Below are 14,500 nucleotides of genomic sequence, written 5' to 3'. Positions count from 1 at the left end.
AAAAGTCTAAGAAAACATGAAATGGCTGTGCATTGCAAGCTTCCTCCCCCCCCCCCCCCCGCCTCCAGGTCTGCTCAGCTTGACAATGGCTCCCCAGGTTGTTGGCTGTGGGTTCCCAGAGTACTCACTAGGCCCCAGTTCTCTGGTCCATTCAGTAGAGACAAGCTGGCTCGAAGCATCAACCCTTTATTTGCAAGGAGCTCCAACTGGCCATAAATGGTGCAAAAGTGAAACTGCTTTAGTTTCACTCCATTCAGGCCCAGCTCGCCCACTAGGCGACTAGGCATTTGCCTAGGGTGCCAGGAGGGGGTGGCGAATTGGGCTCCTTACCTGCTTTGATGCAGACATCTCCATAAAGCGACGAGGCTTTGCTCCGCCCTCCAGGAGGGGGTGAAGCGCTCTCTCTTAAGAGAACACTTTACGGAGATGCCCGCATCAATGTGGGTAAGAGGGGACTAGCCTCGCTCATCTCCGTGCACCGGGGGTGATGGTGGAAGGTGGTCTGCCCGCTCCCCCCCGCCCCTGCATGCTGAGAGGAGCACACCAGCCTCCCCTTACCCAGGCTGCTTCGACCCAGGCATTTCCATAAAGCGTTCTCTTAAGAGAGGCTCATCACGTTGTGCTCTCGCTTAAGAAAACACTTTACGGAAATGCCCGAGCCAAAGCGGCCCAAGTAAGGGGAGGCTGGTGTGCTCCTCTCAGTGTGCGGGTGTGTGTGTGTGTGTGTGGACTGGAGCGCGGTGCCACAAAGTGGCACAAATAACACAAGAAGGGAGGGAAGGGGCAGGAGGGGGTGTGGCATAGGCAGGCGGGCAGAGGGGAGAGCTGGCAGGGCTCAGTGCCACAGAGGGGGCACTGCAGAGCACCGCAGAGGAACCTTGACTTCCAGAAAGCTTTTGATAAAGTTCCTCATCAAAGGCTCCTTAGAAAGCTTGAGAGTCATGGAGTAAAAGGACAGGTCCTCTTGTGGATCAAAAACTGGCTGAGTAATAGGAAGCAGAGAGTGAGTATAAATGGGCAGTCTTCGCAGTGGAGGACGGTAAGCAGTGGGGTGCCGCAGGGCTCGGTACTGGGTCCCATGCTCTTTAACTTGTCCACAAATGATTTAGAGTTGGGAGTGAGCAGTGAAGAGGCCAAGTTTGCGGATGACACTAAATTGTTCAGGGTGGTGAGAACCAGAGAGGACTGTGAGGAACTCCAAAGGGATCTGTTGAGGCTGGGTGAGTGGGCGTCAACGTGGCAGATGCGGTTCAATGTGGCTAAGTGCAAAGTAATGCACATTGGGGCCAAGAATCCCAGCTACAAATACAAGTTGATGGGATGTGAACTGGCAGAGACTGACCAAGAGAGAGATCTTGGGTTCGTGGTAGATAACTCACTGAAAATGTCAAGACAGTGTGCGTTTGCAATAAAAAAGGCCAACGCCATGCTGGGAATTATTAGGAAGGGAATTGAAAACAAATCAGCCAGTATCATAATGCCCCTGTATAAATCGATGGTGCGGTCTCATTTGGAGTACTGTGTGCAGTTCTGGTCGCCGCACCTCAAAAAGGATATTATAGCATTGGAGAAAGTCCAGAAAAGGGCAACTAGAATGATTAAAGGGCTGGAACACTTTCCCTATGAAGAAAGGTTGAAACGCTTGGGACTCTTTAGCTTGGAGAAATGTTGACTGTGGGGTGACATGATAGAGGTTTACAAGATAATGCATGGGATGGAGAAAGTAGAGAAAGAAGTCCTTTTCTCCCTTTCTCACAATACAAGAACTCGTGGGCATTCGATGAAATTGCTGAGCAGACAGGTTAAAACGGATAAAAGGAAGTCCTTCTTCACCCAAAGGATGATTAACATGTGGAATTCACTGCCTCAGGAGGTGGTGGCGGCCACAAGCATAGCCACCTTCAAGAGGGGTTTAGATAAAAATATGGAGCACAGGTCCATCAGTGGCTATTAGCCACAGTGTGTGTGTGTGTGTGTGTGCATATATATATATACATAATTATATATATATATATATATATATATATATATATATATATATATATATATATATATATATATATATATATATTTTGGGCCACTGTGTGACACAGAGTGTTGGACTGGATGGGCCATTGGCCTGATCCAACATGGCTTCTCTTATGTTCTTCTGTTCTTGCCGGGGGTGTGGGGCACCCCAGGGGTGGCCCTGACTCCATTGAAAGACATTGCAGCACAGACAAAGTTGCAAAGAAAACACAAAATGGATTTTCCATTACGGTCTCTAGGCCCGAATAGACAATTCTGTTTGAGTGCAGAGATATTAATGGAAGAATCCGTTGTGCATTTTCTTTGCAGCTTTGCAAGGCCAGAAGAGCTTCCAGCTGAAGGCAGCAAAGACCAGGCGGAAGGCGCTGGGAACCTCCTCAGCAGCCTCTGGAGCTGTTTCAAATTCTTGGCTGAGGTGCGGCCACTGAAGGGGGAGGAAGGGAGGGGGGGGAGAGAGCAGTCTAAGGGCTGAGTGACGGAGATTTCCCAACAATCCTGTTCTTGCATCAATGCGCCACACTGGCCCAGAGCCGTGGTGCCGAAGGAACACTTGGAATCCTGTGGGCCCCAAAGGAGGAGCAAAAACACCCCGTCTTTCTATCTATGGGATGCTGCTCATACAGTTATTGCCTTAAGCAGGCATTAGAACGCAACATTATTTTTAAAAGCCTCAATCAGTATTATTTGATTATTGCTGCTATGAATCTTGTCACTGAGAAGATCGTTTGTGTCCAACACAAGGCACATTTAGCAATTCCATCTTTTTGAGTCCTCATGGAAAAGAGGCCTCTCCATCATCCTACTGTCTGTCTCTCAGTCTCTCTGGGCTGGGTCCTTAAAGCTCTCGGTTCGGGTTCGGCCTTTCCTTTCAGGCTGGCTGGCGGTTTCCTCAAAGACTTGACTATTGGCCTTCTTTCCCCACAGGCAAGCCCACCCTCCCGACACTGGGACGTGCCTCCCTGCCCCCACGTTCTGCCAAGAGCCTCCTCAGAAGCTGCCCAAGGAGTTGCCTTCAGACCACGGGCTCCGGATTCCGGAGAGGAGCCTCTGCCTCGTGTGGCTCGTGGAGCCTCAAGTAAGGCCTGGCTGAGGTGGACGTGGCCCATTGCCATTGCGGGCGGAGGAGGCCAGGCCCTCCTTCCCAAGGGGCTGTTAGGCTCAGGAGGGGGAGAGGAAACCATCCTGGCCCTTCCTCCTCCTCCCAGAGCCTCTGGCTGAGTGGGGAGACCCCACCTCAGGGCCCCGATCCATGCCGGGAGCTGCAGTGAAGGGCCAAGAGGAGAGCGGCAGGAGCCTCCCAAGTAACCCCTGCTGCTCTGCTTCCCTCCTTCCAGCAGCCTCCTCCGCCCCCCCCACCTTCAAGGCGTCTTGGGGCATGGGCCAGAAGAGAGCGGCCCTGGTCCTCTGCCTCCTCCTGCTCATCCTGCTGCTCCTGGCCCTCATCCTGCTGTGTAAGTGCTCCTTTCTCTGGCAGCTTCTGCTCCCCCCACCTGCTGGCCCCGCCCCTGGGGCTTCCACCAGACCTCCCCCCCCAAGTGCTCCTCTGTGGGGCAGCAAGGAGCAGCTCACCAGCCCCCCTGCCTCAGGGGCTTTGCCAGCCCCAGAAGCAACCAAGTGTGGAAGGAGGAGGCCAGGGGAGGCGTAAGCTCATGGGCTGGAAACGCCAAGAGGAAACCCCCTTGTAGGCCCTTCCTGGTTCGGCTGGAAGCAGTCGGTGCTGCCCGTCTACTCCTGGATGGCTGCTGGCCCGGCTGGCTCAAAGACGGGGACCTCCCTCCGTTATGTCCCGAGGTCCCCAGGGCTGGGGGGAAACTGCTGTGGGCTCTGCCGCTGGCCCCTCCCCGAGAGGCTGGAGTGGAGGGAGCCCAAGGCCAGCAGTCCAGCGGGGCTTTTCGCTTCCCCCTGCCCGCTCAGGTGCCCCAACTTCCCTCCCTCCCCCTGCTACCCCGCTGGGGTTGAAGACGGAGAGGCTGCCCCCTCCCTCCCTCCCGGGATTGAAATTGCCCCTCCCAGGCCATTTAAAGGGCCCGTTGATCCCGCTGCTAGGTGCTCCCCCCCTTTACAATCCTAGGGAGGAGGCTGGCTGGAGGGCGGGGGGGGGCAGCTCTTCCTTTCCGGATGGGGGGCGAGCCCGTGGGAGGGAGGGTTCCCGGCTGCGGGCGGCCTTCTTGGGGGGCGGGGGGGGGCGTGCTGCTGCGGGGCTCCCGAGGCCTCCCTGCCCCGCCCCCTGGCGGCTATTCCGAGGACTGGCGAGCCGGCCGCCGCTTGCGCCTCTCCCGGAGGTCCCGGGAGCCTCTGCCGGGAGGCCGGGGGCGGTGGGGGGCTCGTGGTGACGGCGGCCTGTGCTCTTCTTGTGCCTTCTGCCCAGTCCTGTTCTGGCGGTCCAGCACGGGCATCGTGTACAAGGAGCCGGAGGAGAGCTGCCGGGGCCCGGCCGTGCGCTGCGACGGGGTCGACGACTGTTCCCAGCGGAGCGACGAGCTGGACTGCGGTAGCCTCGGCGGGGGGCGAGGGCGGGAGGGCGGGGGCGCTGCAAGACCCCCTCCGCCCTCCTCGCAGCCGCCTGACGGGCGCCCCTCTGCTCCCCCCCACAGTGCGCTTCGGCTGGAACCAGTCGGTGCTGCACGTCTACTCGAGCGCCGAGCGGCAGTGGCTGCCCGTCTGCAGCAGCGCCTGGGACGAGGCCCTCTCCCGGAAGACGTGCCAGCAGCTGGGCTTCCACAAGTAAGCCGGGCGGGGGGGAGGCGGTGGCCCAGCTGGAGCCTTCGCGCCCCCCCCCCCCCGCCTCCTCCTCCTTGCCTTCTTCCCGGTGCTGCGGGCGGAGGGGAAGCTGGTGGGGCCGGCAGGAGGGGGGCAGGACTGAGGGAGCCGGAGCTGCTGCCGGCCCAAGTCTCCTGCCGGGCCCGCTGCCCCCCCCTCCGTGCGCTTTGCCGGCCTTCTTCCCGCGGTGCTCCGGGGGTGCCGCTCCGGGGGTGGGGGGGGGGGCCTCGCTCCCTTCAGCCCCAGCCTTGCCTGGCCTGAGCGCTGCTCTCTTTCCCCAGCGCCTCCCACACCGCCTATGTCCCGCTGCCCTCCTCCGGGAAGAGCCTGGTGGTCGCGGGGGCGCACAAGACCATCCAGCAGAGCCTCAACAGGTAACCAGCCTCGGGCAGGGGGGCAGCTGCGGGGGGGGGGGGTGCGCAGGCTGGGCCAGACTTTCCAGTGACTTCTCTGCCTTGACTCCAAGACCTCCAAGCACCGGGCCAAAGGGACCTCACAGAACCGGGCCAGCTGGGCAGGCTCCTGATGGGCGCCCACTGCCGCTGGCCCAGCCCGCCCCACCCCCACCCCCAGGGCTCTGCTCAGCTTCCGGCAGCAGCTTCGCGGCCTTGCCCCCCCTCCCCCCATGCCTGACTCTCTGCTCCGGTCTCTTCTAAAGCTCCCAGTGCCCTACTGGAAAGTATGTCGCCCTCCGGTGCACTCGTAAGTAGGCTTTATTGGGTGGGCGGCAAAGTTGGAGAGGTGGGGCCGCATCCACGGAAGAGCAAAAAGCTGCCCAGGCAGGGCCTGCTGCAAAGTGGCCCCCACCTTCCTGCTCCCAGGGCCTGCTGAGATGGTGCCAAGCCCAAGCTGGAGCAGGGAGTTGGAGGGAGGGGGTTGGAAGCCCCAGGCTGGCGGGGGGGGGGGGAGAAAGGGGGCCTTGTGCTCTGGCATGGCATGGCAAGGCGTGGCACAGCAGGCTCTGGAAGGGCCTCCTCCGTCTGCCCCCCGGCCCCCTTCTCTTCTGCAGGCTGCGGGCAAAGGATGTCTGGTCGCATCGTGGGGGGCACCGAAACATCAGCCAGCAAGTGGCCTTGGCAGGTCAGCCTCCAGTACGGGTCGACCCACATCTGCGGGGGCACCATCATCGACCCCCTGTGGGTCCTCACAGCTGCCCACTGTTTCTTCATGTAAGTGGCCTGCAGTGGGGAGGGGCCTGGAAGGCAGGGGGGGAGACAGGTGTTCTGCCAGGCAGTGACCCGACCTGCGTTGAGGAGGCTCCAACAGGTCATCCTGTGACTGGCCTGAAGGCAGGCAGCGGCCATCTTGGGACAGCTCCCTGCCCACTGTCCTGGTGGGCTTCCTGCAGCCCTGACTGGACCAGCCTGTTGCTCCCTTGCTGAGCCCCCCACCTCCCACGCCAAGGGGCAGCAGAGCATTGGTTCATCCCTTGGCATGGCCCATGGCCTGCTTTGCCCGGAGGAGGCCAGGGACATCCCAGGACCAACCCCACTTCCTTTGGCCGGCAGGTGCAGGAAACAGCCTGAAGCCAAGCAGGCCTGGCCCGTCCTGTGTCTGAGCTGGCCTGAAAGGGCATCCTGCCGGTGGGCTGACTGGGCCCCCGGGGTGGCAGGAAAGGGGGGAGGGGCCTCTGAGGCAGCTGGTGCCAACTGGGGGCCTCCCTCTGCTCCACCTTGGGGGCTTTTAGGAACAGCGAGAAGATCCTGGACGAATGGAAGGTGTTTGCTGGGACCTCTGACCTCAGCCACCTGACGGAGGGCATCCCCGTCTCACAGGTCATCATCAACGGCAACTACAGCGACGACCAGGATGACTATGACATCGCCCTGATGAAGCTGGCGAGGCCCCTCACCCTTTCAGGTGTGATGCTCGTGGCTGGCCAGCCGCAGGCCCCTCAGCCCCCCACCCCAGCCCTTCCTTCGGCAGGGGCCTGATTTCCCCCTCTGCTTCAGCTCAGGTCCGCCCCGCCTGCCTCCCCATGTCTGGCCAGAAGTTCCTTCCTGGGAGGAAATGCTCCATCACAGGCTTCGGCAAAACCAACGAGAGCGATGGTGAGTCTGCACGAGGGCCCTGGTGGGGACCCTGCCCCAGGAACATGGCCCTTGCAGAAGAGGGCGCCAGCTCCTCCCTCCCTCCCACCCACCCACCCCGCTTGGCCTGTTGCAGAAAACACCTCCCCAAAGCTGCGGGAAGCAGAGGTGAAAATCATTGACTACAAGCTCTGCAACAGCCAGAATGTCTACGAGGGCTACCTGACCCCCCGGATGATGTGTGCCGGTTACCTGCAGGGTGGGCGAGACTCCTGCCAGGTGAGGTGGGCTTCCTGTGGAGGATACGGGGAGATTTCTGGGGTGTGCCGGAGATGAGTTTCCCAATACAGGGAGCTGGGGCTCAGCAGAGGGCTCTGGGCAGGGTTTTGCTCTCTGAAGGAACCAGGAATCTGCAAAGGAGGACAGCCCACTTCTTTCAAAGCAGTGGGAGGGAGAGGAGGTCACCTTGCTGAGCTGCCCAGGGGAGCACTTCCTTGGCCTGTCTCTTCGCCTGCAGTCCCGAGCCTCTGGTCATGCCCGGAGCTGGAAGGTCCAGTGGCCAGGGGGCTCCCCCCGCCCTGCAGCAGCCTCTTGGCCCAGCCCCCGCTGCCCTGTTGATCTTGCCTCTCTGCCTCAGGGTGACAGCGGCGGCCCTTTGGTCTGCCAGGATAGCAACCGGTGGTACGTGGCTGGAGTCACCAGCTGGGGGACGGGCTGTGGCCAGAGGAACAAGCCGGGGGTCTACACTCAGATCACAAAGCTGCTCAGCTGGATCCACAGCAAAATGGAGGTGAGGTTGCGGCTGGCTGGTCCCTTTTGGCCTTGGGGAGGGCTGCTTGGGTGGTCTGGCGGGGCAACTGGGCAGCCCCAAGGACCATAAGCGTTTCTCTGCTGGGCAAAAGACACGCCCCCATGTCAGGGGGGTAATTTCCCACCCCCGGGGGGAGCATTGCTTTCAGGGCAGCCACATAGAAATGAAGAAGCTACTGGCCTGTTCCAAAAGCCACGGACTAACCACGAAACCTCTAATACTGAAGTGTGGCCCCAACTGCAGATACTTAAAACCATAGATGGGGGCCATTTACACAGAAGGAAGATTTTCCTGCAAATCAGGGGGAGACCGCAGGCTTGCAGCCCTCCCCCCCGAAACTTAAAAAAGGGGAAACCTCAAAATAGAGAACATTTGTTTGCACTTGTGCAAAACTGCCACTCATTGCAATTCTGTGGACTCCAGAGCTAGAGGGAAGTGCTGCAGGTGGGGAAGGAGGAGGAATGGGTGGGCTGAGGCTGCAGGGCCCCCTCTCCCCAAGAGAAAGAACGAGGGAGAGGGAGGCAGGAATGATGTGGGGAGTGTGTGGAATGTTACTTACCCGAAAGTTCCTTGTGGGTCCCAGCTTGTTCTTTCTGATCCGATGGCTCTAACAGGTAAACAGCTCTCTGAAGAGAGGTCAGAATTTATTCCAGGTGTCAAGTGAAAACTTTGTATCCTGGCCAAACCCTTGAAATGATTGATTATAAAAGAGTTACAATGATACCAAAATAGTAGTATAAACCAGTGAAAGTAAAAATCAGAAGCATACATATCTCCTATCTTAAATTTAAAAGATAAAATACAGTTTCTAAGCTTCGCTCCAAAGTGTTTCGAGGAAGCATAAGGTAATTCCACTTCATTTCAGATCTGAGAGATCTGGAGGTTTGGTGTGTGGTTGCCTTCTATATGTCCATGTGCATGAACCTCCTTCCTTCCCCCCCCCCCCGCACAATTGGAGCGTGCCGTGCCTGGGCCATGTATTTTATTTTTTGAAGAACGTGCTGGAGGCTTCTCCCCCTCCCTTCTGGAACTGGAAGGGAGGGGGAGCCAAGCCTTCTCCAGCGTGTCCTCTTAGCTTCCGGAAAAGATAAGATGCGCACTGTGTCGTGAGCAGCAGGGCCCAGGCGGGGGGGGGGGGGCGGGAGGTGAAAGGATGAGAAGGGAAAGGAGGGGTGGGCGGTGGCGGGGGGCGGAGAGGAGGCAGGCAAACTCGGCGCTTGCCCAATTTGGAGCCCCCACCCTCCTGGTGCCCCAGGCAACCACCTAGTTTGCCTAGTGGGTGAGCCAGCTCTGTGTGAGGTCAGCCCCACATGAGCACTGAACGCCATTTCCCCAGGAATAACAACTTTCACATGTGTGTTCTGCTCATTCCACTCTTTCTAAGATCTCACCTGGGTGTAAGGCCATTGATTCATCAGCGATCTGTTTCTCAGGGATATGAGTGTGATGCATGGACACTGGCCAGTGGGAAAGCTAGAAGCCAGATCTCAGGCCTGCTGTGTCATTGAGAATCAAAGCTTGCAACAGCCTGCTGGTCCAGCCAATGGATAGCCGCCCTCCGGAGAGCAGATCCAGCCCAGGGGAAGGCCAAGTAGCAGAAACGATATGCCACCCGAGCACAGAGTCTGTTGAGCTTGTGGCATCATGCCAACTCCTTTCCCAGCTTTTCCTAAATATCAAGGGCTGACCAGGTATCTTAGCATCATAGAGTTGGGAGGGGCCATGCAGACCATCTAATCTCACCCCCCCTGCTCAATGCAGGAGCAACTGAGAGCATCCCCAACAAGTGTCTGTCTAGCTGCTGCTTAAGGATTGCTGTTGGGGTGGAGGGGGGAGCTCAGTCCACTGTTGAGCAACTCTGGCTGTCAAAAAGTTTTTCCTCATAACCAGCCAGTACCTTCCCACCCTTAATTTAAACCCATTATTGCAAGCCCTATCCTTTGCTGTCAACAGGGACAGATGCCTGCCCTCCCTCTACCTCCTCTTCTCCTGACTGAACGTCCCCAAGTCCCTCGGCCTTTCCTCCTTGCAGGGCTTCTGGGTCTCCAGGGCCCTGGTCATCCTCATTGCTCCATTCTGCTCACACCCTTCTTGAAGGGAGGCCTCCAGAACTGCACACAAGGCTCCTGGTGTGGCCTAACAAAGGCAGCGTACAGCAAGACGAGGACATCTTGCAATCTGGATGTGATGCCTCTGTTGATCCACCCCAAGATCATGTTAGCCTTTTTTGTCACTGCATCACATTGGCTGCTCATATTTAACTTGTGGTCCACCCACAGCCCCAGATCTTATTTACACCCACTGCTACCCAGAAGTGCATCCCCATCCAGTATGCATGTTCCTTATTTTGTTACCCATCTGTAGGACTCAGCACTAGACTCTCTGACACCCTCGGCAAGGCTAACTTCTGCCCCCCCCCACACTGATAACGTCACTGAGTCACATGGGGGTGCCCAATTTGTCTCCCCCAGAAGGCTGGCGCCCTAGGCTGTCACCTAGCTTGCCTGGGGGCAGGGCTGGCCCTCATCCTTGTTCAATCATATCTTGTTCTCATTTGCCACTTTCCCAGTGCATTCTGATCTCATTGAAGTCGGTCTCTCTCTTCTGGTGTTGTCAAAATGTTGGGGGTGAACCTGCTCAAATGTGGCCCAGTAAATGCCAGTTAATAAGACGGGATTCTTTTGCCTTTGGTAGCAAAGTTAAGTTCTTCAGTATTATGTCTGCACATGAAACCAGCGCTCGCTACAACTAAAATACAGATTTCTTTCTTTCTATTTGTATCCCGCCCTCCCTGCAAACAGGCTCAGGGCGGCTGTTTATTTAGGTTTGTTTACAAAAAAGGTAAAAAGCAGCAACCCAGAACATTGACAGAGGAGCTTAGAGGCTTCAAAGGCACAACGCCCCCCCTCCCTGCTCTCTAACTTTCTCTCACCAACACTTGCTCAGGGTTGTAGCAGAGGCAGCAGCGTCTCAGCAGCATTCTTGGGCAGCCTCATGGAAGTCCTGGAGGAATGAAAACAAACCTCCCATTAAGCATTCGGACCTGCAGCCCTCCAGCGTCGTTGTCCCCTTGGCAGAACGTCAAGCTTCTCCCAGAGCCTCTGGATTCTGTGTTTGCCGAAGAGCAATGGCTTGAGTGCACAAAAGCTCTTGTTTTAGGAGAGTTTAAAGCCCTCTTGATGAATCTCCCCAGGTTCCTTCTAAACACCTTCTTCCCTGACCTTGACAGGTGATATCCATCACATGCTAGTAGGTTATCAGCCAGAACTCGTAGCTCATGGCCCCAGAATCCAAATCACTCTGTCCGGCAACAGCAGTGCAGCCGGTGGTTCACCTCCACTGTTGTCTTCTGTCGTATTCCCCTTCCTATAATGGGAAGTGTCAAAGAGAGCCCCCCCTGCAACCCATTTCCTTCGGTTTCCTCTTGAGAGTATCATAGTTAGCCTTAATGCTTTTGATGGTGTTCACAGTCCTGTCATTCATTCCCTCACGCACCATCACAAATGCGGCAATGCTCAGCGTGTCTGGTGAGTTTTGGGATCCTGTCTATGATGTCTTGAGTTTTCACCCCCGGCAAACAACACACCTCTTGGGTCAGGGGGTCAGGCCTGGACAGATGGCATTCCAGACCCCTCAGCAGGGAGGCACCTCTGGCCAACACCTTCCTTTTCCTTCCTGTGCCAATTCTGTGTATCTCCCGGTCTGCTTCCATCGTGTTGTGATACTACTGTTGGCAGTGTTTCTATCTCTGCCTCTACCTCAAGGGCCTGGGATCGATCCCTTAGTTCTAATGGCACTGAGTGCTGTCTTGCTTGATGCCCTTGGGGCTGGGCTGTAGCACTCTGGAATCATAGAGTTGGAAGGGCCAATAGAGGCCATCTAGTCCAACCCCCCGCTCAATGCAGGATCAGCCTATAGCATCCCTGGCAAGTGTTTGCCCAGCTGCCACTTAAAGATTGCTGGTGGGGGAAGCTCACCACCTCCCTCAGTAGCTGATTCCACTGTTGATCAACTGTAAGAAAGGTTTTCCTGATATCCAGCCGGAACCTTCCCGCCTTTCATATGAACATAAGAGAAGCCATGTTGGATCAGGCCAACGGCCCATCAAGTCCAACACTCTGTGTCACACACTGGCAAAAATTTTTATATACACACATACACTGTGGCTAATAGCCACTGATGGACCTGTGCTCCATATTTTTATCTAAACCCCTCTTGAAGGTGGCTATGCTTGTGGCCGCCACCACCTCCTGTGGCAGTGAATTCCACATGTTAATCACCCTTTGGGTGAAGAAGTACTTCCTTTTATCCGTTTTAACCTGTCTGCTCAGCAATTTCATCGAATGCCCATGAGTTCTTGTATTGTGAGAAAGGGAGAAAAGTACTTTCATTTAAACCCATTACTTTGAGTCCTCTCCTCTGCTGCCCACAGGAACAGCTCCCAGCCCCCTCTAAATGACAGCCCTTCTCTGAAGAGCCTCATTAAGACAACCAGCCACATTGATGTCCCTTCGACTGGTCTCTCCTCCCCTATGCAGGCCATTCATGAACTCCTCCCCAGCTTCCTTGATTCCGTGGCCAGTAGGAATCCTTTCCTCCAGGCTCTGAGCCTTCTCCTCGGAGAGTCCTGCCAACCTGCACTTCAGGCAAGTGTAGCCCATCATCTTGTCCTCCCAGGGGACTGGAAATGGGCCATGAGCATCCATCGCAATCACTTTCCAAGTGGAGTCTTGCACCTAAAAATACTTCAGTGTGTTGACGTATCCTGAAACTTAGAAAACTGGCCAAATGACAACCTGAGCCAAAAAGGTGTGACGCACAAAGCAACATTTTTTTAACTACTTACGGGATCCTCGGGTCTGCCCCCCAGGCTAAGAGCGAGGAGGAGCCTTCCAATCCCAAGGCTCACAGCCCTCACCTCTCAGCAGCCAGAGGGCAGCAACCACCCCCAGACAAACAAGTCCTCCCCTCTCAGCAACAAACACACACAAGCAACTGGAGACCCCCCCCCCTCACACAATGCTCTCGCATGCGCTGCACCCTCAGTTAATGCTCCCCGGCAGCGGTTCTGTCCCAGCTCCTCCCCCCAGCCCAGCTGATGCAAGTCCGGAGCTCATTCCAAAAGTCTTGCATGGTAGAAATTCTGAAACATAAGCCCTGTCGGTGATATGGCCACTAGGCACCGCTGTCTGTCTTTCTTGCTGTCAGGTTATTTGTACCCTACTTTCCCACCCAGTGGGGAACCCCAAGTGGGTTACATTATTTCTTCCCTCCATTTTATCCTCACACAACAACCTTGTGAGGTAGGTTAGCAGAGGGAGATGCTAGCAAGCCAAGGTCACCTCACAAGCTTCCATGGCATGGGTCTCTCACAGATCCTAGCAGGACTCTCTAACTGCACCTCTGGCTCTCGTTGTGGAGAGGTGCAGACAGTGACATCCGTGCAAGGGGACCAGCCACAACTATCAGTGAGGGTTAGGGGGTTGCAGAAAAAGCCACCTTTCTTTCAAATATCCCTCATTGCAATGGCAAACCACCCCGTCAAAAGTCTGCCGTGAAAACGTTGTGAAAGCGACGTCACCCTGGAGTCGGAAATGACAGGTGCTTGCACAGAGGACCTTTCCTTTCCTTTCCATTGGAAGTAGCCAGTATCCCAAAATACTGACTGGTATGATTTGGCCAATTATCACTTCTCAGCCCCCCCACCCCCCATACTGACTGGTGCAGATGTCAAGACAGACAAGGCAGCCAGACACCCAGAGGTGAGCTAGGCTTGGGGTTGTGGTGGCAACCACAAGGGGCGGGCACTGAGGCATCCCCCCCCCCCGCTCAGGTTCTGGCCCGTAGTCTCCAAGCAAGGGGCCTGGTGTCTGGGGCATGGGAAGGACCTGGAGGGGAGGTTGGTGGACGAGGCCCAGAGTGGCCCCTCTTCTCCCCTGGAGACTCTCAGCCTGGCCTGCCTCGCAGGGTTCTTGTGGGGGAGGAGGGGAGAACTTGGTCCTAACAGCCACTTTGAGCCTCTCCCAGCTGGGGAGAAAAGCAGGAGAGGAATCAGTCAGGCCTGAAGTGGGTGCGGGGGGGGGGGGGCAGAGGGCCAGGAGAAGGGGGAGGAAGGGAGGGAGCAATGGGGCTTCCTCTCCCTGGGCATCCTCATAGCTCTTCCACCGGTCCAATGGAAGCCCCAAAGACTTCTGCCTGCCTGCTGCCAACTCATTGCGGCTGCCAAGGATGCCAAGAGTTGGGCTCTCTCTTCTCCCCCCTTCTCCCCAGCAAGAGGTTGCCCCCCCCATCTCACTCGGCCTTCTTTGCATTTCAGAGCCAGAGCAACTGAGGAGAGGAAGGCTGTCCCCTGCTCCTGGCCAAGGGCTCTGTCTCCCCCTGCCCTGGAGGGAGGAGGGGCTGGCAGGGCAGAGATCAAGCCACGCAGCCCAGAATGGCCCCCTCTAGTGGCTGGATTGTGCCTCTGGAGAGCGAACCCAGCGCTCAGCATTCAGGATGGACATTCCTCCGTTGGGGAGAGTGAAGCAGCTTGTCTTCCTCAAGACCTGGCCAGCCTCCGTGGACCCGACTGCACAGGCTGAAGGGAAGAGGGGTGCCTCTGAATCCCAGGTGCAGCTGCGGCAGGAACAGAGGGAAATGCAAAGGCGAGGTGCAGGTGCAGCGCCTACAGCCCCCTTTCCAGGGTCATCCAAGGGCAGAGGGACACGGCCATGGCAGCACCTCTCTGCACCCCACCAGGGGGATCTGTGGCCAGGACGGACTTTGGAGGTGCTGAGGTGGAGCACTGCTTGCTGGGTGGCAGCTCCCTTTCCCTGCAGTCATCCTGTCCGCTCAGCCGCACAGGAGCTGCTCTTCCGGCTGGCGGAAGGCT

The 14,500-nt window shown here is 56.9% G+C and overlaps 1 protein-coding gene across 1 annotated transcript; it reads left to right on the top strand.

Annotated features, from left to right (window-relative positions):
- Positions 1-650: 650 nt before the first annotated feature.
- Positions 651-13,990, top strand: LOC132580647 (transmembrane protease serine 13-like). The gene is made up of 14 exons (XM_060251625.1): positions 651-673; positions 2,338-2,443; positions 2,953-3,103; positions 3,363-3,479; positions 4,397-4,519; positions 4,623-4,752; positions 5,070-5,162; positions 5,447-5,490; positions 5,798-5,957; positions 6,476-6,648; positions 6,741-6,839; positions 6,955-7,097; positions 7,456-7,608; positions 13,946-13,990. The coding sequence occupies exons 1-14, from the start codon at positions 651-653 to the stop codon at positions 13,958-13,960; spliced, it is 1,530 nt and encodes a 509-aa protein (XP_060107608.1). The 3' UTR covers positions 13,961-13,990.
- The last annotated feature ends 510 nt before the right edge of the window (positions 13,991-14,500 follow it).

The sequence above is a fragment of the Heteronotia binoei genome, chromosome 12, assembly GCF_032191835.1.
Source record: "Heteronotia binoei isolate CCM8104 ecotype False Entrance Well chromosome 12, APGP_CSIRO_Hbin_v1, whole genome shotgun sequence".
Classification (NCBI taxonomy): domain Eukaryota; kingdom Metazoa; phylum Chordata; class Lepidosauria; order Squamata; family Gekkonidae; genus Heteronotia; species Heteronotia binoei.
This window is presented reverse-complemented; position numbering and strand designations above follow the sequence as displayed.